The sequence below is a fragment of the Mesocricetus auratus genome, unplaced genomic scaffold (assembly GCF_017639785.1).
Source record: "Mesocricetus auratus isolate SY011 unplaced genomic scaffold, BCM_Maur_2.0 Super-Scaffold_100053, whole genome shotgun sequence".
Classification (NCBI taxonomy): domain Eukaryota; kingdom Metazoa; phylum Chordata; class Mammalia; order Rodentia; family Cricetidae; genus Mesocricetus; species Mesocricetus auratus.
The window spans coordinates 4,377,224-4,403,726 of record NW_024429230.1 but is presented as its reverse complement, the minus strand read 5'-3'; the positions used below and the strand labels follow the sequence as shown (position 1 = coordinate 4,403,726).

At 45.6% G+C, this 26,503-nt stretch overlaps 1 protein-coding gene across 5 annotated transcripts in view; it reads left to right on the top strand.

The window, feature by feature from the left end:
• The window catches only part of Dlg5 (discs large MAGUK scaffold protein 5), a 127,534-nt gene that overhangs the window by 44,888 nt on the left and 56,143 nt on the right, over nt 1–26,503 (top strand). For 4 of the 5 annotated variants that reach the window (XR_005873276.1, XM_040735904.1, XM_040735903.1 and 1 more), the window contains exons 3-5: nt 7,745–7,907; nt 9,378–9,521; nt 10,112–10,295. Coding sequence is in view for 4 of the 5 variants with exons in the window: in XM_040735904.1 (XP_040591838.1) it covers nt 7,745–7,907; nt 9,378–9,521; nt 10,112–10,295 (491 nt within the window). In the remaining variant the exon portion in view is untranslated. The remainder of the gene's footprint in view (nt 1–7,744; nt 7,908–9,377; nt 9,522–10,111; nt 10,296–26,503) is intronic. The other variant, XM_040735906.1, reaches the window with a different exon arrangement.

The following is a 26,503-nucleotide window of genomic DNA, read 5'->3' as shown; positions in this document are numbered from 1 at the left end:
CTCTCAAGGGTTCGAGACAGCAGTTCTCATGTTAGGCTTAGGCTTCTTCATGAACTGCCGTGTCATCCTCTACTCCTCTTCTCTTGTCTCTTTCTCTCTGTGTGTAGGAGTGCTAAGGACACTGATCACACCACGTTCAAGGCCTGTCTTGTTCCACTGTGGCCAAGCTGCTCATCTGTAAAATACTGTGTTTCCAAATTTCCAAATAAGGTTCACATTCTCCTTTTTCTGGATCACGGACATCCGAAAAGAGCACATTACCTTCTAGCTGTCATGGTGTCTAGAGCTCAAGAAGGACACTCCAGAGAGTCCTGCATTACTGTTTGACTGACTGTGGGTCTGGCTCCTCAGGAATGGGGCTGTCAGGATAAACAGATGAGGTGACACTTGCGTTTCCTGTGTCTTGGAGCCCTTCTCATCGATAGTGGACATTGTAGACATATTTACTTTGTCTTTCTGAACTGGCAGTGTCACCTTTCCAAGGAACATATATGGTCTCACAGAGGCTCCAGAGAGAGGCTGGAGCATTTACTGTTTATGTCAGCGTTTTGCGAATGAGCAGGAAGATGGGATTTGTCTTTTTCTGGTGGGGTGTCAATGTAGCATGGGCTAAGCTACAAATTCTTGGTCTAGGAAGACTGCTTCCTGAGTACAGGGATTACAGGCATCATGCCTAGCTCAATGGGGTGAACTTGAAGACAAGTTAGCCTTTGTGCTAAGGGTCAGTAGTGTCCGCAGATACTTCTTAAAGAGTCACGAGCAGGCTGACAGCAAATCTTTGATGTATGTCCCATTGCAAGCTCAGCCTGCACTGGCTGTGCCCAGTTCTTTCACACAAGAGCTGGCTGTGTTCCTATGGTCAATCCTCCCAAGCTCACAGGAACCAAGATTTGCTTTTCTTTCTCTTCTGGTCACAGCTGAACACTCACACCCACTCCCTTAACCAGTAAGGATATGTGTGACCTCATATCACAGGCATGCTTGATCAGGCTGGCTTCATGAAGATTGGGCTCTGTCCCTTCAGGCATATGGAACACTGCCTACAACAGCAGTTTAGCTGTCATAACCAGACCTGACAGCACTCAGGTCTGTGAGGGCTAGTATAGAGTTACTACCAAGAGACTATTCACATTTAAATGCCTTAAAATTAAGTAGAAATTCTGGTTTTTCAATTACACGAATTATATGTAATCGATTCAGTAGCTACCTGTGGCCAGGGGTTTCCATCTGAGATGCCACAGGTCACAATCCAGATTAAGAAGACAGCCAGTCACTGTAATGTCTCTGTCTGATCAAAGGCACTTTCCCCAGAGGCTCTGAGCAGGGAAGATCTCCTCTCATTGAGGGCAACAGTCAGTGCTGTCCCTACATCTGTGCTACAAGCCTGTTTTAGCATGCTTGGGCACTCATCAGGGGTACAGACTCCTGAGCATATGGCTCTCAAGAGACCGGGGTAGGACTCATCACCTGCAGTTAGACAGTACACCGTGCTTGCATGGGAAGTGGGATGATTGACAAGCTACATTTAGTCCATTGAGGAGACCAGACAGGTCTTCCTCATGACTAGACAGTTCCTGCTGGCCCAGTGTTATTTAGTGAGAGGCACAGCATGTCATAGATACAGCAGGACAGATGGATACCCACATTTACTTGTCTTTATTTGTGGAAAGGTAAGAACAAGATCCTTAGAGTAGAGAGACCATGTCCACTTCCCTGCTTTGTCTCCTCAAGGTGAAGCAGTGAGAAAAGCATGTTGTATTCCACAGAGCGGGCCTTGCCTTTAAGATTGGAGGTGGGGGCTTTCTGTTTTGTTTCTGAGATACCATCGTCCTAGGTTGCTTTCTGCCACTATGATAAACACCATGACCTAAAGCAACCTGGGGAGGAAAAGGTTTATTTGGCTTACAGTTTCAGGTGACAGCCCATCCCTGAGGGTAGTCAGGGCAGGAACTTGTGCAGGATCAGAGGCAAGAACACGGAGGAACTCTGCATAGTGTCTTGTTCCCCTTTGTGCCTAGCTAGCTTTTCAGACAGTCCAGGACCACCTGCCTGTGGACTGGTTCTGTCAACAGTGGACTGGGCCCCCCTACATCAATCAATAATCAATTTCCTCACAGATGTGACAGAGGCCAATCTGATCAAGACAGGCCTTCAATTGAGGTTCCCTCTTCCCAGGGGATTTCAGTTTGTGCCAATTTGACAGTAAAAACTAACTAGTACAAGTGTTTCATGTATCCCAGGCTGGTTGTGAACTCGCTATGGAGACACAGACAACCTTGAACATCTAGTCTCTTGCATATCAGCACATCTAATTTATGTTAGTGTTGGACACTAAATGCAGGGCCCCATATGTGCTGGGCAAGTATTCTCCCATCTGAGCTACATACTAAGTCTATGTTTCACCTTTTTTGTTGTTGTTGGTGGTTTTTTTTTGTTGTGGTTTAGTTTTGGACAGAATCTCACTGCTAGTCATCATGCTTCAACTTCTAAATCCAGGTTCAGGTTACCACACTCTGCATGGGAGTTTTTGTGCTTTTTCTATTGCCTGAGGTGTTATTCACTACTTCAGTTTCAGTTGTCAACAGCCTGTCCGTCTGCTGAGTCCTCTTTGCAGGTAATTTTCATCAGCTTAGTACACGGCTTCCCTGAGGATCCCCATCCTCATTGTAAGAGCGCCGAGGATCTTCCTTGTGCACTGGGTGCTTCTGAGTCTCCTCCCCATCCATCCTGACCTAATTCCATAGCAGTCTAGTATGTCTCATATTGAGTAAGTAGGGAGGTTTACGGAAGGAGGAGACACTGCTAATCAATGTGTGGGACACCTTCAGTTCTTACAGATGGGGAAAGTGGGAGATTTCTCATGAACCAGAGCATTAGATCTCAGGCTTGTGGGAAGGAGAGGTGCTGAAGGATTTCCTTGTGTTCCAGGGAGGGTTCCTGGAAAGGGTAGCTTGGCTTCTGTTGGGAGGAACATAGTCATCAGGGAAGCCAGGAGTATTCTCTGTGATCTCAGCAATTTCTTCCCTGCACAGCCTGTATTTTTTAAAATTTCTTTTCTTGTAAGACAGGGCTTCATACAGCTCAGGCTGGCTTGGGCTTATTATAGGATGACCTAGCAATTGTGATCATCTCACTCCCCTAATGTAGTGCTGGGATCACAGGTGTGCACGGTGACACTGGTTTCTTCAGTGCTAGGATTGAACCCAGGACCTTGTGCATGTCAGGCAAGTTCCCTACCAGGTGAGCTACCTCCCCAGCCCCTGGGGAATCTTTTGTATCCTGGGGGAGCCCTTGGCATTCTAGCATTTATGATGCTGCCTAGTAGGAGCACTTCTCCTCTTGCAGGAAGTGACCATAGGAGTAACTTGGGAGTATGCTCCCAAGGCCATGAATGCCCCTACACTGAGAGACTAGAGAACAGAGAGACATGAGAGGCAGAAGGAAACTGGCCTTCAGTTCCTGTGGAATACATCAAGAAAGGCATGGTTCTGGGGAAGGCATAGTGAGTCTAAGCAGGGAGTGGGGAGATTCTTGGGGGAGGTGGGGCTTGAGCCTGGTCTTCCCTGCTTGCCTTGGTTCCTAAAAAGCAGATCCCAGTGGAGGATTCCAGAGCATTGTCTGGCCAGGGAGCCAGGAAGTGGCTAGGTTGTGCTGAGGGCTTCTGACTTTCATGTACTTCAGCAAAGAGGCTAGGAGGAGGAGGAGCCTACTTTTCAGAGGGGATTCCTTTAGGTATAGTGTCTGATGCCAAAACTTGTGTGTGTGTGTGTGTGTGTGTGTGTGTGTGTGTGTGTGTGTGTGTGTGTGTGTGTGTGTTTGTGTTTCTGTTTCTGCTGGTTATATCCCCTTAGGTTTCTGTGTTTGCAGCTGTGGGTGGTATGCATTTTCCCCAGTGCAGCTTCGGAACTGCAAGAATCAGTTGCCCAGAAAGAAGAACCAGGTCCTTCTTGCCACCTCTGGTTGGTTCTGGGCTGTCTGTAAGGCTGGCTTGGTGAGGCTGGTGACCATGTGCTGTCCCTTCATGGTATAACCTTCAACAGTCAGAGCCTAGAACAGTCAGGACAGACCCCTGGGTGTCACCCCCCACCTGACTGCTTTTGACTAGTGCTAGTTTTCTGCTTGACTTCTGACACTACAGGCTCCAGGAATCTGAAGTCAAATATTCAGCTCGCAGTGAAGAAGGGTGGGGAGGAGGGATGAGGGAGCCAGAGGCAAAGAGCCCTCAGCCAGTCTTCTACCCCCATTCTAGCTGCCCACTGACCCCGCAGTGCATAGTTGCATAGGAACGGGGATTTTGAGGGTGGAGCATGGTTATGCTCTGTCCCTTGCTACTGCCGTTACATGCTCACACTCACAGGCAGCCCCAGCATGTGGCTGTTGTGTTTATAGACCTGGACCTGGGTCTGTGCTGCTCTTGCTGCTGAGGCATACACATTCTTGTTGGAGAATAAACTAGTGTGTAGGTCTTTGGGACTCTGTGACCATTGCACTGTAGGGCTGCACCATCCTCAGTACATTCTCCAACCCTGGGAAGCATGTAAAACATTTAAAAAATCAATAAAAGTCTCTATACTTATGCATGGATGTGTATGTGGGGCCTGTGTGCAGAAGCTAGTGGACAACCTTTGGTGTGACTCCCTATACTTGATTTGAGGCAGGGACTCATTAGCCTGGAGCTTGCCAGTTAGTCTAGGCCACCTGGCCAGCTAGCCCTAGGGATCCTGCTGTCTCTGCCTCCTCAGCATTGGTATTACCAGCAGATGCTACTGTGCTTGGCAGTTTCCTAAGGCTTATGGAGATTCAAGCCCAGTTCCTTGAGTTTGTTAAGAAGGTAGTCTATTGACTGAATTATCTTTCCAGTTCCCAAAACTGTTTTCACCGGAGGATGATAGAGAGTATTTTTCCACTCCACATAGGTTGTTTCAGAGCTCCCCGACTCCACACAGTCTTTGGGTTGTCTTGAGGGCTCTGTAGGAATTGCTGTAGTAGTCATCAGAGATAAGTCAGGGAGGCTGCTTCTCTCTGGGGTCCCAGGCCTGGCTGACCTTGTCTTGTTATGTTTCCTGGGTACATATGTTTGCTGTGGGTGATGGGGAGGATGGTAGGGGTGAGAGTGGAGTGCAGACAGGAGAAGAGTCTGTCCTGTCCCATTGGGAGGTGTAGTGGCTGAGGCCTGGATCTTAGGTCAGAGCTGAGCCTGGGGGGGGGGGCACAGCTCACATGCCATTGTCTGGTTTTATGGCGTCAGTTGCTCAGGGGTAATGCCAGGATAACCCTGGTGGGTGTAGAGCGAAGCCTTTTCCTTTTCTGTCGCTTTGATTTTTTTCCCACCAGTTGCCTGGGCTCTGCTGCGTTGTAGGCCCCAAATAACACACAAGATGCTGTATTAATTATGAAGCTGTTGGCCTTGCTTGTTTCTTACTGGCTAGCTCTGACTTAAGTATTTACCCCATAACTGTTAATCTAAGTATTTCTCTTACTGGAGAAAAGTTTCCGGGCTTCTTATTCCTATTGCAGTTACATCTTGACTTCCTGTGTTTCTCCTACGCAGAGTCCTCCTGGACTCCTAGTCCCACCTATCTTGCTTCCCTATTGGCCAACAGTGCTTTATTGACATATACACAGGACTTCTCCATCAGGTGGGCAGTCGGGAGAACTATTGAGATGAGGATGGTGGCATGGAACAGAACTGACACCTTGGCTGCATACCCTAGATGACAGTCCTCATTGTTGTGTCTGGGTAGCCAGCTGGCTCCGATGCTGCTCTGCCTTAGTAGCCCTGAACTGGAGCTGAGTGCCTGGGGGATTCCTGGATAGTGACTGGCCTTTTTTTAGTTCTTGTTTAAAGGACAACGAAGCTGGGTTCTGATGTCAGCTAAGGATGATAGTACCAGCAAAAAACAAAGGCAGGCATCCCACAGCAGCTCTGCTCCCCCAACACCCCAGGCTTCTTTATATCTGAGCTACAGTCCACTGGGGTGGGCATGCAGGTCTTCTCTGCTCAGCCAATTCTTCCTGGACATGCTCTTCCAGACCCATCTAGAGGCATGTCTTTTAGTTTATTCCAGATTCAGTCAAATTCGAATATGTTTTAGGAGTATTAGATTCAGGGGTTGGGTTACCTTCATGTGGGATGCTGACAATGCTGGGGTAATAGCTTGAGGCCCCCTACCTCATACCACGGCAAATTCAGTTCCCTCTGACTACATGGAACTCCCCATCCTCCCTGGGGCCACTGGAAGGTACAAGGCTCACTTTTCATTTAACTGACATTTGGTTTGTATGAACCATCAGACAACAAGGATCAGAAGAGGTTGGGCAGGACCTCACAGATAAAAGGGAAATGTCATGTTCTTTGCATGTCAGGGTCACCAAGGAGACAAGTGCCATGGGCCAGAAATGAGTCAGCCTCTCTGATGACAATACAAAATGAGACGGATGCTGTGTGTTCCTCAGACCCTACCCCAGATCTCCAAGGGTTAGGTGAAGTGTCAGGTTGATATACCAATGGGGCCACATATAAAAGGGCCATGGTTTAATTCTTAGGAAGTATTTTGTCTTTGGATTCTGAGATATATTTGGATCTGGTCAGAGGCAGCAGTGTCTGTTGTCCTTCATACAAATGTTGGTCCTGAGGACAGGTGTGGGTTAAGCACAGATGCCCCTGGATTTACCTGCATCACATAGGCTGCAAATTGTCAGCATCCTCCAAGCTTCTTTGCCTTGGCTGGTTTGGGCAAGTTCAGAGTCGGTAGATCTGCAGTAGGGGCTGAGTTACTTGTCTAGCCATGCTGAGAGATGATGGGGACAAAGCTCATGGGTCCCAACTGCCCTGCTCTTTGTAGTATTCACTTTGTTCCATGTGTGCCCTCTCTGGAGGCTTCTGGTGGTGGCCCAGGGTTGATGCTCCAAATGACGCTGTAACGATAAGCGACACACTTACTGAAAGTAAAACTAAGTATTTATTGTAGAAATTACTCACAAGATACCAAACAAGCAACCCAGATGAGCCAAGTAGTTTTCCGCTGCCGAACCGGAAACCGAACTCCGGGAAAAGAGACCAAGACTTCCTGTGTGCTGTCTTTTATGCCTTCCCCCGTAACGCCCCCTAGCCATGCCCAAAAGTGGGCCTGGCTAGTGATGTAGTTCACTGCCTACGTACGTATACGTCTTTACGTCCGGCCGTATATGTCTTTAGTCATGCCTAAAGTGGGTGTGGTTAGCGGTGTGGTAAACCGCCCTTTTATTACCTCATCTGTATGCGCCTCTAGTAAGTCACATGGTTAATGGCGGCATACAGGCTTTCTTCTACACAGGGTAGTCTGCCCTGCCTCTTTAATCATGTGCTGTGTCCAGGTCTGGGTGATAATGAGCATTTCCAGATGTCCAGATGCTCAGGATAGGCAAGGATTAGTGCCCCCAACAATTCCATCCTAGAGATGTAAAATCCAGACTAGGGAGAGAGTGGGTATGCTTAGGGTCCTTGATCAAGACCTGATGGTCTAGTCCCTAGTGTCAACTTCATCTGTGGGAAAAGACTGAGATAGGACCTACTTAGTAGTAGTGGGCGTTCTTGCAGCAGCTGGCAGGGACTGGTCCTACTTGGTGCCTTGTAGTGGGCGATGAGAAGACCTAGGGATCATCACTGCTTCCTGAATAGCTGAACTAGCCATGATGTCAGAACAGGGCTGACACCTTGGGAGTGTGCCCAAGTGCATGTTCTCTTATGTTTACTTACCCACAGGTACTACTGGGAAGGCACCATCCCCACCACCCCTCCTCACTGAGCAGCAGGTCAATGACAAGGTGGAGAACCTCTCCATTCAGCTGCGGCTGATAACCCGCGAGAGGAATGAGCTACGCAAGCGCCTGGCCTTCGCCACCCATGGAGCTACCTTCGACAAGAGGTAGTCATTGTCCCAACTCCCCAGGGACTGTCCTGACCTCACTGTGTCACCGTGAGCCACTTCCCCTTAGCTCCATGGCTTCTGGAGGCTTCACCTCCAAAGCGTCCCTTGTCCAACCTGTCCTTGGGATTCTAGCCAGTTGTAGAACCTTAAGGTCTTGGTGGGGGACAGGGTTCTGTCTCTTTGTCTCTGTCTCCCTCTCCTCCTTTGTGTGTCTTATGCTTTCTCCAAGTGAAAATAAGAGCCTATGATCCAAGTCACAGAGTTTAGGAATTAGGTGAGTATATGTGTATTCCCATCATCCATTTGAGGAAACCCTGAGAATTGGCAGCTTCTGTGATAGGCCAGCTGTGTTATGAGCCTGGGGTAGAGGAGCTAGACCAACCCCCTAGGCATTGGTACTTGTCTCACAGGTAATTGTGTGGTAGGTGCTTATGGTAGCAGTTGGAGGGGCCTGATCACTGGGGTGCTTGTTAGTGCGTTATAGAAGACCTGGGGCTCTTAACTGCTGCTCTCTGGTCCTGTGCTATCAGTACTGAAATAGTAACCTTTCCCCTCTGTCCTCATTCTGCTGCATCCCACTCCTGGGCCATAAATGCTTGTGTATGTGCTATGTGCTCATGGGCATGCACACATACATATGCTGTCTCCCTGAAGACCACAGTCTGCTGTGGTGCTGGCTGGAGCTTTCTGTGGTTTGTAAACCTATTCCATGTTCTTGTCACGTAGGCATCTTATAAAGGTACATATTACCTGTTGTCTTTTGTTTTGAAGAAAAAAAATTTTTTTGTAAGTTTTAGTATCTGTTCCCTTGGCAGAAAGCATTTGCTCAGCCTGCTGTAGGAAACCATGCACCAGCATCCCCCAGAGAGCCTATTGAAGCGCAGGATGCAGGGTTCCCCTTTTCCCTTCAGATCCTGGGAGTCTGGGTTTCAGTGGCAGGACCTGAGGATTTGACTGTCTCTCTCAGTTTTCATGTGATACCAGTGCTGAGACCTTTGAGCCGCACTTTAATCAGCACTGCTGATGGCTCTTGTGTTCACCTTAGCACCACATTGGAATCCCCTAGGGAGTTTATAAAGCCATCCTGATGTTGGGTCTCCCTCCTGGGAATACTGATTATGTGCTCTGGGTACCCATGAAGTAATTGGCACCCAGGATTGGGAGTCCCTGTTCTGAAGATATGAGAAATGTTATCACAGACCTGTGGTTTCGACTATTGGGAAATTCTTAGAGAGCTAGTCTGCTCCTTCCAGGATATTGAGGAAGCCCATGAAGCCAGGGCTTCCCCAGGTGGACACTCTGACTGCTACCTGAAGCCAGGATAGCAAGTTTAGTAAGCATCAGGAGGCCACAGTGCATCACAGCCAGAGCCTGGCATCCACTGGCTCTGTGGTGATCTAGGACACAGCCTGAATTCATGTGACCCTTAAGGCCTGTGTTCATGGGGTTCTTTGCTCCTGGGGCCAGGCCCTACCACAGGCTGAATCCTGATTATGAGAGGCTAAAGATCCAGTGTGTGCGGGCCATGTCAGATCTGCAGAGTTTACAGAACCAGCACACCAACGCCTTGAAGAGGTGCGAGGAGGTGGCCAAGGAGACAGACTTCTATCAGTGAGTGTTGTGCTGGGAGGGGCCCCAGGACTTGTGGAGTAGTCAGCCACCTTCTGCCCTTCTCAGTTTCTGGACAGAGTCCGGGACTCTGGGTCTAGCAAGTGGCCTGTGTAAGAGTCTGTTAGCCCCTCCCAGCATTGTTGTCAGCCTTAGAAGCTGGTAGATTAAAAAAAAAAGATTTAAAACACAAGATGGGGTTCAGGCAGCCCACTCCCTCCAGTTCTCTGACTGGGGCCTGCTCTCATGGGCAGACAGATTGGGTGTTCTCTCCTTGGGGCTCCGACCTCCCTCAGAGGGTGTCTGCTCTGTACCTGCCATGTTGCCATAGGTCCCAGGACATATAAGCACAGGTTGGGGCTGTCTCGTTTCCTTGGAGATATTTGTATCCTTTTTGGTGCTGGGATTTTCAGAACTGGGGTTGAGTCTTTTGGAGTTTACTTGTTCTCTGGGTTTGACCTCCCTCTGAGTGCTGCTGGCCTGGCTTCTATAGCCATTGTCTTGATCACTTTGGGGACCTGGAGCTAATGGTTCCCGTAGATGGGGTGCGGGGAAGAAATTGGTAAGGACTAAATGTGTCTATGGGGTTTCAGCACCCTCCACAGTCGGCTCCTGAGTGACCAGACTCAGCTGAAGGATGACGTGGACATGCTGAGACGGGAGAACGGGAAGCTGCTGCGTGAGCGGAATCTTCTACAGCAGTCCTGGGAGGATATGAAGAGACTCAGGGAGGAGGACCAGAAGGAGATAGGTGACCTCCGGGCCCAACAACAGCAGGTAAGACTACAGAGCCAGGGGCAAGCCAAAGTTGGCCACCTCCCTGCCCATCTAAGTACCTACCTGTCCTTCCATTTATTCAATCATCCATCCATCCATCCATCCATCCATCCATCCATCCATCCATCCATCCAAATACTTTCCACCCAATTGTTTATTTGTATGACCATTAATAAGTATTTCTGGAAAGTCTGTCTCTTTTGAGGACTCTGGATATTGGCAAACAAGCCATCTTGCTCTGCTAGAAGCTATTTCCTATGAGGAAGACAGACTACTCACATAAACACACAATTGCCCATCATGAGCTTTTCAGGTAGTGCCAAGTGGGGTGTGCTCTGAGACATGCAACTTGGGGTATAGCAGGGCATTAGGGAGGGATTGACTCATTTGGTTTGCAGGGGTCTTGTGGAATGTAGGTTGCAAGGAGTAGAGCCCATTGCAAATGCCGAGTGAATGGTTCTCATTGTCATCTTTCTGGTTGGCACGTGGCCTTCTTTCTTCCTGTATCCCCATGTGTTCTTTGCTTTTTGCCCAGGTCTTGGTTCACGCTGACAGGAGCCTGAGTAGCAGCTTGTCAGCCCTGTTTTCTGTGAGTGGTGCTGGACAGTTCTCCCATCCTGGACCTTCCAGTCTGAAGCTGACTGGATGACCATAGATGTTGGAAGGACTTTTGACAGGCTGAGGGCAGGAGATGGGAGATCTGAGGCTTCAAGGGAAAAGTTTCTCCCCATAGACGTTTTAGTCCCTAAGGGCTAGATAGCCAAGTCTTGGGGGTCTTCTGAAAGAAGAGTCCTTTTAAAGCACATATTTATTGTTCACTGTGTTGATTTTCCTTAATCACTGGAAGAACACACTCTGATCATCTCTCCCACCTCTCACTCACCATTTCTTATCTCCCATCCCTCCTGCTTCAACCATCTGGTCCTCTAAGAATGTGTTTTCTTAGTAAGGGACCCAGTTCAGAAGGAAGTACTACGCAGTAGCCTTCTTTGTCCATATGGTCTCCCTCGGTTCTTCTGGCCTTCCTCGGTTTTCATGACCTTGGTCCTACGGAAAGTTATAGACCAGATGGTTAATGAGAAGCCCCTGGCTAGGGTGTATCTTATCTCCATGGTTTGATTTAGTCTGCCCATCTTTGATTGGACTATGAGAGAAGCCTTGCTATGTTGAATCCATTGATTGATTTGTGGCTAGGTTCTGGCCCGTTCCTGGTACAGTTCTTGGTACTCTAGAGCTGGTGTTCCCAGGCTTCTCCACTGTCGTCACCTGGCTTCTGTTCACCGCTTCTTCTCTCCTCCCTCTTTCATCTCTCTTAGTCTCTGAGTTGTAACCCATTCTGGCCAGTGTTGGTTCCTCAATCTTCCTTCTCCTTCCTTCTGACATTGCTCCTGTATCCCTTTCTCACCTTGGGCTCTGGCTTACTAGCCATCCCAGGTTCATTTTACAGGTTTTCTCTAGCTTCCTGAACCAGTCATTTATTTTTCCTTCACCCCCTTTGATGAGGGAAAATGTTTTCTAAAAGTATTATAAGGGAAAATCTGACAGATGGGGTTTCTCATCTTTATAATCCTAGCTGAGGTAGAAGGCTATCCTGGGTTGCACAGTGAGGTCCATGTTCTCTTGCGCTGCAGTCACTCAGGAACACAGACCAACCTTGAATCTTCCCAAACAAACCTGGATTGGAGGGCTAAGTGTGTGAATGTGTATTGGGAGATCATTCTTCCCAGATTCCCACAGTAGAAAGGATGCCAGCCAGAGTAGGGAGGAAACAGACAGAGACAGAGTAGGAAGGAGACAGACAGTAGAGAAGATGGAGACAGAGAAGGGGGGGGATAGAGACAGACAGACAGAGTGCAGGGGGAGGTCGACAGAGAGGAGAAAGACAGACAGACTGACAGAGAGACAGAGAGTGGGGAGGAGAAAGACAGACAGAGATTGATATTGATTGAAGCCATGCACAATTCTTCACAATTTTGAATGCAACAACTGTGTGGCCCAGCCATTCCACAACTGAAAATAGGTATTCACATGAAACTTAAGGGGCGTGGGATTATAGTAGCATTGCTGCGAGTGTCCCAGAAGTGGAAATAACCCAGATGTCCATCCATCAATGAATAAAAAGTACAATGTGGTCCAACCCTTTCATATTCTTCCACACGAAAATAGTACATGCAGACAAACCTTGAAACCATCTGGCAAATTTTATTTAAAAAAACCTTTATTGAGCATGGTGTCTCATGACTATAGTCTCAGCATTTGGGAGGCTGAGGCAAGAGTACTGTGAGCTCTAGGCCAGCCTGAGCAATGTCAGGAGACCCTCTGTCGAGGAAGAAGAGGATGAGGAGGGGGGAAGAAGAGGAGGAGGAGGGGGAAGAAGAGGAAGAGGAGGAGGTGGAGGAGGAGGAAGAAGAAGAAGAAGATGATGATGATGATGATGATGATGATCTCTCTTCCTGGGGGCATAAACTTTCCTGTCTTTCATCCTGTGAAGACACCTACAGTGTTCACACATTTAGACGTGTTACCCTTGCCCACTCTTTCACCCCCTCCCTGCCCCCTCACTCCTGTGTCATTACTCACTTCCTTTTCTTTTAGAGTACTTGTGGCCCTTGTGGGTGTGTTGTGTTTGGTCCTGGTCTCAGATGCTTCCAGCTCTGATTAGTTACACTGTGTTCTCATCAAGGGCTAGCCTAGAACCCACCAACAGAAGGTTAAGCTGCCAGAGGGAGAGGCTGTGTTGGCTACAAGCTGTTGGGCCCCCTGCTTTACTCAGCCGACTTTCTCAGCTTCACAGAGGATGCCCAGGTAGTGGGAAGGCTACCAACAGAGGGGGAGGTGGTGTGGGATGGCTATAGGCTTGCTCCACACGGGGCCTGAAGGCAGAGGTCAGCCTCTCTGGACAAGGCTAGTTTTGTTGCCTGGTTCCTCCCAGGCCTTGTAAACCTGAAGAGGCCCTTACAGGGTAAATGGTGCTGTTTGACTTGCATGTTTGCTGGAGGGATTTGTGGGGCCTTCCAGTCCTCTGTATGATTTATCTCAGAGGAAATGAGGCTGCCCGCTGTGAGGGGGTGGTGCTGGGCCTGGGCCCTTGTAGCTTTAGAGCTGCAGACAGGTGCTTTGTCCTGTGTGTGAGCTATGGGGGAGGTGGCTGAGGGCTGAAGCCTGGCCCTTACTCCATTTCCTTGGTGGGAAATGGATCATCTTGGATTATTCTGGAGGTGTATCAGTCATGCCGAGGAGCCCTTAGGTTGGGAAAGCAAACTACAGGGTGTTTTTGAACCAGTCTTCCTGTTCTTAACTAATGCACAGTCCTTGGTTTAAAAAAAGAAAGAAAATTCTGAAAACAGTGATGAAGTCACCCCAAATTCAGTTCAGTCTTACTTGGTAGAAGTGACCAACTTCTACTAACCTTAGCAGCGATCCTTGTGACATTTTTTCCTATGTCATGTTTCAAAGAAAATCTTTCTTTTCTCCTCCAAATTTGCTTTGATTTTTTTTTAATGCTACAGTGAATGTATCAGGGGTTTCCTTCTATCATCTGTTTCTTTGAATATCCAGAACCTATACTGTTGCATTGTTAGTGGTGTCTGACCTCCATTCTGTATGTTGACTATTTTAATTGTCAGAAATCCTGTTTTATTTCATTCCGTTGACACTGTGATTGTTTTGTGCATATGTTAAGTTTTTATCATTGCACTTGCTTGTTTAATAGTTGGGGTGGCAGATGTGTGCTCCCATGTCATAGGGCACTGTGACAGTCAGAGGACAGCTTTTGGGAGCTGTCCTCTCACTCCTTCTGTGGGTTTCTGGGATTGACCTCAGGTCAGGTCATCAAGTTTCACAGCCTTTGCACGCTTAGCCATTGCCGGCCTTGTGCGCATCTTTAGAGTTTTCATTGTTATAATAAAATTTCTGTGTCCAATTCGACAACACCATTTGACTTTCCTCTCTCCTTGCTCTATGTCTAGTTTTAAAATGGTCTTTTTTGATCCATGAAATTGACTTTTCCCCCAAGGTATGCCAGATATTTCCCTTATCCATTAGTCTATCTGGGAAGCTGAATATGTGATCACAACTCTGTGTGTTGCTTAGTTTTAACTATCAACTTGATACAACCTAGAATTAATTACCTGGGAAGGGAATCCAATGAGGGACTGTCTGGATTAATTGGCCTGTGGATATGTTTGTGGAGGATTGGCTTGATGGTTCATTCATCCAACATCTTAGTCTGTGGCTGTGAAGAGACACCATGACCATGGTAACTCTTACAAAGGAAGGTATTTAATTGGGCCTGGCTTACAGTTCAGAGGTTTAGTCCATTGTTGTCATGGTGGAAATCATGACGGTGCACTGGCAGGCATGGTGCTGGAGAAGCTGAGCATCCTACAGTCAGATCTCCAGGCAGCAGGAAAGGAAAGAGTTACTGGGACTGGCTTAGGCTTTTGAAACCCCCAAAGTTCATCCCAGTGACATACTTCCTCCTATTCCAACAAGGTCACATTTCCTAATTCCTCTCAAGTGCCACTCCCCAATGACCAAGCATTCAAATATATGAGGGGGCATTTCTATGAGTTAGAGTGAAGAAAGCTACCTGAGAACAAGTAATCAAAATTCAAGTGTTTACTCTCCCTCTGCTCTTGACTGTGGTTATGGTGCATGAAGGTTCTGCCTCGACTTCTCCTCAGTAGTGTGCTCCAATCTGAAACTGTGAGCCAGATATACCCTTTTCTTTCCTAAGCTGCTATTGGCCAGGGTGTTTTTTAAGTCACAGCAACAGAAAAGAGAGAGAGAGAGAGAGAGAGAGAGAGAGAGAGAGAGAGTGTGTGTGTGTGTGTGTGTGTGTGTGTGTGTGTGTGTGTGTGTGTGTGTGTTTCCCTCCACTAAGAACACAATCTTCTAATGATGAACAGGCAACATTTGAGACTGGCAGATAGCATCTTTTCCAGTTCTTTTTTTTTTTTTTTTTTTTTTTTTTTGGTTTTTCGAGACAGGGTTTCTCTGTATTGTTCTGGAGGTTGTCCTGGAACTCACTCGGTAGACCAGGCTGGTCTCGAACAGTGATCCGCCTGTCTCTGCCTCCCGAGTGCTGGGATTAAAGGCGTGTGCCACCACCGCCCGGCCTTTTCCAGTTCTTAAGAACCCACATGACTGTAGTTCTCCCTAATTTCTTTGAGGCTATTGATGATAAAGTGCAGGCTTGAGTCTGAGCCCTTGTGAGAGAAGTTGAGAAATGCTTGGGACCTGGGAGTCTCTTTGAAGGTCTGGATTCTGTCCTTTAGAAACCAGTGCCTCTCCAAACCTGTACTGAGCCAGAGGCCAGGAGGCACAGGGAGGTGGAGCTGGGATTACAGCAACCAAGACCTCTTCACTCAGGGTTTTACCCAGGGACTCTGTCATGCCCTGGAGGCAACCACAGCGGCTCTGCCTCACCAGTGTCTCCTGGATCTACAACTCACCGCATTGTCAGAGCTGTGCTGAGCAGTATAAGGACACATTTCCCTAGGCCTGACCTGTCTTACCAGGAATGAAAGTGTATCCTGGTAGCCTGATTGTCCAGTACACCTGGCCTTAAGCCCCTCAATCTTAGTTCATTTGGGAAACTGGTTCCCAGTAAAAGAACAAGCTGTAGTGGTACAAACTCCACAGTCTATTGTGGTGTGGTGAAGGTAATGCTTCTGCCAAGGTAGCTGCCTGAAAAATGAGTGTTTCTTAATGAAAACTGGAGAGCCTCTGCATGCCCACAGCTGCCCTCTTGTGGTGAACTCAGGCTATCACAACAGCGTTTTTTGCCTGTCTGGGGAGGAGGATTGTAGAGTGAATCATATGAAGCCAGTCTTAAATGGAGTATCTGAGGTATTTGTCCAGCACAGTGATCCAGTGCAGAAGCCAGACCCTCTCCAGACACACGTGCAAGGCAATGGTGTTCCACTGACCATGGCGAGTCCTGTCCTGGTGGAATGGTCCTTCGTGTCTCAGTGGAGGCACTGCCTGAGGATGCCCCTGGTATCCTCTGGAGCTCAATACCTGCTCCTCAACAGTTCACATGTCCTCAGTTGGTTCTTCCCCTTTGCATCCAGTTTCCGCTGGTCAGTGATTTGTGGAAGAAGACGCTATTCTCTGTCCGACTCAAGCCATGCACAGAAATGGATTTCAAGGAGTTAAGGGGTTTAAATGGGGAAAATGAAACTTCATTACTTTTTTGGAGTCATAACAAGAGGAAAACATTATGAATTCAAGATAGGGAAGGAGAGGCTTCCTTACAGCAACTGAACTACAGAGTACAAAGGGTGTCTTTGATGGATTTTGCCATAGTAAAGAGTAAAACTTAGGCATCAAAGACACCACAAGCCACATAGCGGCAGAAGATCATTTGATGTATATATCCAGGAAAAGTATCTGGGATAGGAAACCAGCTCCTAGAGAACTGGTGTAGCTCGGGTGTAGACTTCTTACTCAGCATACAAGAGGTCCTGTGCTAGAAATAAAAGGAGAGAGGGAAGGGAACCCAAAGTTTGGAAATGGGATTCCTAAAAGGCAAAGGTAGGTAAGCCAAAAACACAGATAATATGCTCATGGGGGCTCATAACTCTCTGTAATTATAGTTTCAGAGCATCTGATGCCTTCTTCAGGCCTCCCTGGGCAACGTAGACATGTGGTGCATATGAAATAAAAATCAACCTTAAAAACCTAAACAGAGGTCCACTTATTACTTAATGAAATTGGCAATAGCTTTAAAATCTAACTACTGTACAACAGCACTAAGGTGAATGGGAACTTAGGTGACCATTGACAGTAAAACAAAACAATGGAATATCCAGACAATGAAATATTCTCACGCCTGAGAAAGGAGGGGAAGTCGTCCATCCCTCAGCATGACTGAGCTCCCAGCTAAACGATAGAAATTCAACCCCCACTACTTAAAAAAAAACTTTTAGAAAGATTTATTCTTTTACAAATGTATTCATATTGGTGCCTGCACAGGTTTGTATATTTGACACTTGTGCAGGTGCCAAGAGAGGGCAGCAGATATTTTGGAACTGGAGTTAACGGGGCCCTCATAACTGAACTTGGGGTCCTCTGCAAGTGCAGCAAACTGCTGACCCAGCTCTCCAGTTCATGCTTCATTTTTTTGTGACAAGGTCTCATGTGGCACAGTCTGGCCTCTAACTTTCCATGTCACTGAGGATGACTATGAACTCCTGATTTTCTGGCTACTGTTTCTCAAGTGCTGGAATTACAGGCCCTGTGCCATCAGGACCAGAGAGGCTGCTTTTGTCTCTGCCACAGCCTGTTCCTCCTCTCTCTCCTCCTCCCTTTCCTCCTCCCTCTCCTCCTCTCTGTCCTCCCTTCTTTTCACTCCTTCTCTCAAGGAGCTTTTTAGTGATGGAATGGTGCTTGGCCCCCATATTTTTAGTGTCTCTGTATATTTCCTGAGAGTAAAGGTGTTTCCACAATACAGTGTGTTTATTTTTTGTTTTTGTTTTTTTGTTTTTTTTTTTGAGACAGGCTTTCTCTGTATTGTTTTGGAGGCTGTCCTGGAACTAGCTATTGTAGACCAGGCTGGCCTCGAACTCACAGAGATCCGCCTGCCTCTGCCTCCCTAGTGCTGGGATTAAAGGTGTGCACCACCAACGCCTGGCTTACAGTGGGTTTTTTTTTAAACTTCTACCTTGTAAATAAGTTTTGTATTTCAGTATCCCAAGATTTCCTTTTGAAAAGAACAGTTTCTGAAAGGAATAGGCAAGAGGGCTAGGTGCCATAGCACATGCTGTAATCCAAGAATTCAGTAAGTTGAAATAGGAAAACTGGAATGTGTTCAACACTGAGGCTACCTACATTTTTACAAACAAAGGAAAAATAAAAGATGGGTGGAGCTGGTTTCTGACAACCTTTTTTTGGCATTTTGCAGCCCTGGCATCTGAGCCTGGGGTCTCAGAGAAAGGGGTCAGTGGTCTCTGTGATTCTGTTTTAAAAAATTTTTAAAATTTTTCTGTTTAAAAAATATTTGTTTTTATTTCTCTCTCTCTCTGTATGTGTGTGTGTGTGTGTGTAAGTGCCCACAGAGGCCAGGTGAAGGTGTGGGATCTCCTGTTGCTGGAGTTACAGATATCTGGAATGCTGGGAACCAAACCTGGGTCTTCTACAAAAGCCACAAGTGCCCTTAATCACTTAGCCAACTCTCTAGCCCCCTGATTTTTTCCCTAAGATTTATTTATTTTTGTTTTATCTGAGTCTTTTGCCGGCATGTATGTATGCCTACCACATATGTGCAGTGCCTGTGGAGGCCAGAAGAAAGTGTTGGAGCCCCGAAACTGTAGTTACAGTTATGAGCCACAGTGTGGGTGCTGGTAACTGAACCTGCATTGTCTGAAGTAGTAGCCTGTGCTCTTAATCACAGAGCCATTTCTCTGTCGCAATTCTGATTTTTGAATCAGTTGTTCCTTTTGTATCGATGTTCTGTCTGTCTCTGGAGGAAATGTGTCACACAGTTCAAGGTTGTGACTGTCTGGGCTGCAAAGATGGTATTGATAACTCAGGATCCATATGGTGACAAAGGGTTGTTCCTGGGCTCTGGGGCTGCGGAGGGCTAAGCCAGCCTTTCCAGTTTTGTCCTGTCATTTGAGACATAAGGAAGCAAACCCACAGAGGTGGTGAGTCACCAAGGACTAAGGATCTTTGAGAGGTGCTCAGCAGGAGACAGCAACCCCTGACTGCCTGTTAACTCCTCCTCTCCTGTTGGTTAGTTTTTCTCTTTCTTGAGCAGCACCCCAGGTGATGCTGAGTCCTATAATTCACAGCAGGATGCATTCTTGTGCTCATATTTTCTCTGTACTTTTCTTGTTGGGGGTTGTTTGGTTTTGGGTTTTCATTGCTGCTTTTTGCTTATTGTTTTTGAGACAGAGTGTTGCTATACATCCATGGCTGGCATGATATTTGCTGGGTAGCTCATTCTGACCTCAAACTTACAGACTGCTGTACACTCAGCCTGTCTGAGTGGTGGGATGACAGGTGTGCACCAATCACTATGCTCATTTCTAGAATTGGCTTTTGCTTGATAGACTCCCACAGTCTGCTGTGTCCTCAGGATTCAGCCTTCTCTATGAGTCTTGAACTTGTCAATGCCACCCCCATGCAAAAGCAGAGAGTCTTTTATTACTGTTGTTTAATGAGTTGACCAATTAACTGGGGCCTTTCATCCATCTACCCCTACCACGAGGCAGGGATCTTATAGGGCAGTGTAAGGGAAGTGTCTAGAAGTACGCAACAGTCTCAGGATTGGTGTGCTTCCAGGCTTGAACGACTTGCCCTGTGTTGATTGGTCAACTGGTTGTTATGGCCCATAGGCCCTCCCAGGGCTGTTGCTATGCTCTGCACATCACTGTTGTGCCCTTGTCCACAAAGCACAGCCCTGCCAGCTAACTTCTGATTGGCTCCTTGCCATAAGGAGGGCATCTGACCTCCTAGTGACCAGGACAGGAGCAGCAAGGTCATGCAAGCACATGGTAGCCTGTCATGGCTGCTAAAAAAAAAAAAAAAGGTGGGGGGAGGCTGGTCCCTTCATTTCCCCCCTCCTTGAAGTCCCAGTGACACAACTCAATCCTGAGCCCTGACTGTTAGGGGACCAAAGGCGTGTTAACAGCCCTGCCATTAGTTGACAGATTTTTTTGAGGGAGTGTCATTTGTATCTGTTGTCATATTGTCCCCTATGTAAGGGGGTTTCCTTTTAACTTAGCATTTTAACCAGGGAAAAGGGGTGTTGTAGTCTTTCCCATGGTACTTCCTGCTGACTTTGGGATGCAGTTAGGGATCCAAGAAGACTGAAATGCAGTCAGAAAAGCAAAAAGGGAATTCAGGCAGTTGGGTATGTATCAGGAGCAGCTGGTTGGCAGGCTCTGTTGAAGAGACAGGGGTGTCCACATTGGCGGGACTTGTTCACATCCACATCAAGTCCAGGGCTTGCAGTCTTTAGGAGCAGGCTGTGGTCAGCAACTGATGCTCACATGTGACTGCCAGAAGCGGAAACCTGTTTAAGACATGTTTAAACAAGGAACAGAAGTTAAAAATTATGTATCTAGTTGGAACTCTTTAGACCCATAGTTTTAGTGATCAGGAAGGGCAGGAATCCCAAGACCAGGGGAGAAATGACAGGTGGAATAACATAGCTGTACTCATCTGGAGTCCTTTTGACCTGTGAGGTGGATCCAAGCTGTGTGACTTTTGGTCCTCTGAAGCCTATGTAAATTTTATACAGAAGGACATAAAAGTCATAGACATATTAGCATTATCCATTTGTACTGAAACCCACACTGCAAAAAAAGAGCAGATATCTGGGTATCTGTACTTTTGAGTCCTAGCAAAAACTACAGATTTGGGGCTAGAAGCCATGTACATGTCTTCTGTCCAGAGAGCCAGGTATGGATTGGACAGGAGTCAGTGCCTTTGGCCTGATGAAAAGCCCATTTAGTTTATACTTGGATGACAACCAAAATCTAAAAACCTTGAGCTTGTGACTGAACATCAGGTAGTCACTGCTCTATCAGCTTATCAGAACTTTATTTATTAATGTTAAGGCTGAACAGTAGCAAAATGAAAGAGAGAAATCTGGCGCATGTTTTATTCTTTTGAATGTCTCAACCCATTTTGTCATCATGTAAGCCATTTATCCTCAGACCTTTATAACTTTAATTTATATACTTTACCATCTCAGACTTTTTATTCTTTTACATTCTCAGACTTTAACTTCCTTTTATCTATCTTGTTAGACCTTTCCATCCTCAGACCTTTGCAATTTACAAATTTAGACCTTTATACACCTTACAGTTTCTTATCTTTATATAGATGAACTCTAAAATATATGTTCCTGAAATCTGTTGACATTTAATAAAGTTCTGAACTTTTATATCTCTAAGACTTTTATGTTCTTATATCCTCACATCCTTATCGAGGAGCCATGTTAAGGCTTGATTTTTTACATAAATAAAATGAGCTAACATGCTGACTATAGTCTTGTGGATTTGGCTGTGGGATGCTGTCAAGTTGGCAACCATTAATACTTTCAGAGATCTGAGAAGGATAAAATTTATACAGTTTCTGAATCTATTAAAAAGTGACAGGCACCAGTCCATATACAGTTAGCCATACTCAAGTCTTCTCCGTTAGCGTTGGAGGCAGAAGTATCAAAGAACAGCATCAATCTTTGCCAGGCTTGTAAGGAAATAGTTTTCTTTCTCTCTGTGGAAGAGGGACATAGAAAAGACTGACCTTATTTTGTCTAGGCAAAAAGGGTGTCCAGCAGCTCTGACCACAATCTGAGCCGGGTCCTGACAGGCAGCAGGTGTCACATTTGAGCATCTCACTGGTCAGTGTCCTCATAATCCAGGTGCAGGAACCGGGATGCCTCGTAGTCTTCTTTGGAGACTTTGGGTCACTGTCAGGATCTAGCAGTCTGCCTGATATTATAAACTTTTAAAGTAATTTAAATGCCATGTTCGGCAGGTCTCTGAAGCATTAGAGGTTTGTCTGTTTAGTATATCTCAGGAGTCAAAATTTGTCTTTAACAACTTTGTTTTCAGTTACTTGTTTAAGCTTAACTGTTGAAAACATACAGGGGACTAAGTAGGATTTATCCCTGTAATGAACCATTAGTACTTAGCATGACTAAAATTAACAAACGTGTTTATTTATAAGGATGGCTATTAACTTGACATCTTACATTACGTTAGCAGCTTTTATAAAACTACAACTTTACACTGTCAGTTTAGCTTTAAAAACAATGATTTTAAATTAAAGCTCTTTAAGTTTAAACATGAACAGTAAAAACATTTTAGAAGCACAAATATCTTATAACCTTATAAATTTTAATATTTTAAAAACTGTTCTTAAAAAGAAATTTAGAATTCCTTCAAGTCTTTTTGTAATATTGAAAATAAAATACCCTTTATGCCTTTAAAACCATTATCACCTGGGTGACTGTTAAATTACAAAGCTTAGCATTCCTGTGTATAGAAGCATTGACATCTTCAGTCAAGATGGCAGTTCAAGTATCCATTTCAACTTCAGCAAAACAGCTACCAGCTACCAGCCAGCCATGGGGCCAACTTGCCATGTGACTGACTGCAAAATGGTGGCCTCCTGCACCATTTCTGTTTTAGCTCTGTGCTTGTAACAAAACTTACGCCAGAAAACACAGATAGAACTTTTTAACAAGCATATATAACTTTCTTGAGAAATAAACAGAACTTTTAAAACAGAGTTAACATAATATGATCGAATTTTAACTTATATTACCAGTTTCTAAACTTAGTATTCGTAGATATGAAGAACCACAGCAAACAGTTCACATCTTTATATATATATATAATTTTTTAAATACAACTTTCTACGCATGTCACTTTCAGTTCCCTCTCCCTCCCCTCCTCCCAACCCCTCACTCCATCCCCCCTCCACTCCCCAGGGAGAGCAAGGGCCTCCATGAGGGATTTTCAGAGTCTGTCACATCATCCCAGGAAGGGCCCAGGTTCTTCCCCATGTGCCCAGGCTGAGAGAGCATCTCTCCCGTGGTATGGGTTTCTAGAGTCCTTCTGTTTGCCAGGAATAAATACTGTTCCACTCTCCAAGGTCCCACAGATTTCCAAGACCTCCTCTCTGTCACCCAGGTTCAGTGGGAGGGTGTCTGTATCAGTCCCATGCTGGCCCCTCAGTCTTCAGTCTGGGGTCCATGCATTGCCCCTTGTTTAGGTCAGCTGCCTCTGTGGGTTTTGCCAGTCTGATCTTGATTTATTTGCTCATCACTCTTCTTTGCAACTGGGTTCCAGGAGTTCAATTCGGTTCACAGCTATGGGTGTCTGCCTCTGTCTCCATTAGCCACTGGATGAGAGTTCTAGGATGGCATATAAGGTAGTCATCATTCTCATTATCATGGGAGGGCATTTAGGGTAGCCTTAATGCCAGTTGGTGTCATTCTTATAGATCTGTGAAGATCTCAGTAGTGCCAGATCTCTCCTCCAACTTATACTGGCTTCCTCTTTTATGGTATCTCCCATCCTTTTCTCCTCTATTCTTACCCTGGCTCAACCTTCCTGCTCTCCCATGTCCTCCTCTCCCCTCCTCTTTTCTCCCTCTCTTTCTCCCATCTCCTTCTATCCTCCCTTTATCCCCCCCCATTCCAATTAGGAGATCACATCTCCTAACCCTTCTCCGAGGTACCATGCATATCTCTCTTAGGGTCCTCCCTGTACTCCAGACTCTCTTGGTGGTGGGATTGTGGGCTGGCAATGCCTGCTCCATGTCTAAAATCCATATATGAATGAGTACATACCATGCTTGTCTTTTTGTGACTGGGTTACCTCACTCAGGATGGTTTCTTCCAGTGCCATCCATTTGCCTGTAAATTTCAAGATTCCATTTTTTTTTTCTTCTGCTGAGTGGTACTCCATTTTGTCAATGTACCACATTTTCTCTGTCCACTCTTCAGTTGAAGGGCATCTAGGTTCTTTCCAGGTTCTGGCTATCACAAATAATGCTGCTATGAACATACTTGAGCAGATATCCTTATTGTATGAGGGTACATCTTTTGGGTATATTCCTAAGAGTGGAATTGCTGGATCTTGTGGTAGACTGATTTCCATTTTTCTGAGGAACCTCCATACTGATCTCAAAAGTGGCTGTACAAGTTGGCATTCCCACCAGCAGTGGAGTAGTGTACCCCTTTCTCCACATCCTCTCCAGCATAAACTGTCATTAGTGTTTTTGATTTTAGCCATTCCAGTGGGAGTGAGATGGTATCTCAGAGTTGTTTTGATTTGCATTTCCCTAATGGCTAAAGATGTTGAGCACTTTCTCAAGTGTTTCTTGGCCATTGTGAACTCCTCTATTGAGAATTCTCTGTTTAGTTCTGTACTGAATTTTTTAATTGGATCCTTTGGTGTTCAGGAGACTTGCTTCTTGTGTTCTTTGTAAATTTTGGAAATCAGCCCTCTGTCAGATGTGAGGTTTGTGACTATCTTTTCCCATTCTGTGGACTGTCATTTTGTCTTGTTGACATGTGTCCTTTGCCCTGCAGAAGCTCCTCAGTTTCAGGAGGTCCCATTTATTAATTGTGGACCACAGTGTCTGTGCTACTGGTGTTATATTCAGGAAGTGGTCTCCTGTACCAATTCGTTCAAGGGTACTTCCCACTTTCTCCTCTAAGAGATTCAGTGTGGCTGGATTGATGTTGACGTCATTGATCCATTTGGACTTAAGTTTTGTGCGTGGTGATAGATATGGATCTATCTGTTGTCTTTTACATGCCAACTTCCAGTTACTCCAGCACCATTTGTTGAAGATGCTTTCTTTTTTCCACTGTATAGTTTTAGCTTCTTGTGAAAGATCAGGTATTCAAAGGTGTGTGGGTTGATATCAGGGTCTTCAATTCGATTCCATTGGTCTACCTGTCTGTTTTTGTACCAATACCAAGCTGTTTACAGGACTATAGCTCTATAATAGAGCTTGAAGTCAGGGATGATGATGCCTCCGGAAGTTTCTTTATTGTACAGGATTGCCTTGGCTATCCTGGGTCTTTTGTTTTTCCATATAAAGTTGAGGATTGTCCTTCAGAGGTCGGTGAAAAATTGTGCTGGTATTTTGATAGGGATTGCATTGAATCTGTAGATTGCTTTTGGTAACACTGCCATTTTTACTACGTTGATCCTACCTATCAAAGAGCATGGGAGATCTTTCCATTTTCTGGTATCTTCTTTAATTTCTTTCTTTAAAGACTCAAAGTTCTTGTTGTACAGGTCTTTCGCCTGTTTGGCTAGAGTTACCCCAAGATATTTTAGGGTGTTTGTGGCTATTGTAAAGGGTGATGTTTCTCTGATTTCTTTCTCATCCCCTTTATTGTCTACATATAGTAGGGCTACTGATATTTTTGAGTTAATTTTGTATCCTGCCTCTTTGCTGAAGGTGTTTATCAGCTGTAGGAGCTTACTGGTAGAATTCTTTGGGCCACTTATGTAGACTATCATATTGTCTGCAAATAGTGATAGCTTGACTTCTTCCTTTCCAATTTGTATCTCCTTGATCTCCTTTTGTTGTCTTATTGCTCTAGCTAGAACTTCAAGTACTATATTGAAGAGATATGGAGAGAGTGGAGGAATCGTCTTTAGTTTCTCTCCATTTAGTTTGATGCTGGCTGTTGGTTTGCTGTATATAGATAGCTTTTATTATGTATAGGTATGTTCCTGTTATCCCTGATCTCTCCAAGAACTTTATCATGAAGGGGTGTTGAATTTTGTCAAAGGGTTTTTCAGCATCTAGTGAGATGATCATGTGGTTTTTCTTTTTCAGCTTGTTTATATGGTGGATTACATTGATGGATTTACATGTTGAACCATCTTTGCATCCCTGGGATGAAGCCTACTTGATCATGGTGTATGATTTTTCTGATGTGTTCTTGGATTCGTTTTGCCAGTATTGAGTATTTTTGCATCAATGTTCATGAGGAAGAGTGGTCTGTAATTCCCTATCTTGGTTGTGTCTTTGCGTGGTTTGGCTACTAATGTAATTGTAGCCTCATAAAAAGAGTTTGGCAGCCAGGCAGTGGTGGCGCACGCCTTTAATCCCAGCACTCGGGAGGCAGAGGCAGGCGGATCTCTGTGAGTTCGAGGCCAGGCTGGACCGACAGCCTCCAAAACAGAGAAACCCTGTCTCGTAAAAACAAACAAACAAACAAAAAAAACCAAAACAAAACAAAAAAAAAGAGTTTGGCAGTGATCCTTCTGCTTCTTTTGTGTAGAATAATTTGAAGAGTATTGGTATTAGCTCTTCCTTGAAATTTTGGTAGAATTCTGCACTGAAACCATCTGGCCCTGGCCTTTTTTTTGGTTGGAAGACTTTTTATGGCTGCTTCTATTTCTTTCGGGGATATAGATGTGTTCTTAAATTGTTTATCTCTTCTTGATTTAATTTTGTTAAGTGATATCTATCCAGAAAATCCTCCATTTCCTTTAAAATTTCCAATTTAGTGGAGTACAGGCTTTCAAAGTATGACCTGATGCTCCTTTGGATTTCCCCAGTGTCTGTTGTTATGTCCCCCTTTTCATTTCTGATTTTGTTAATTAGCATGTTCTCTCTCTGTCTTTTAGTTAGGTTTGATAAAGATGTGTCTATCTTGTTGATTTTCTCAAAGAACCAACTCTTTGTTCATTGATTCTTTGTATTGTTTT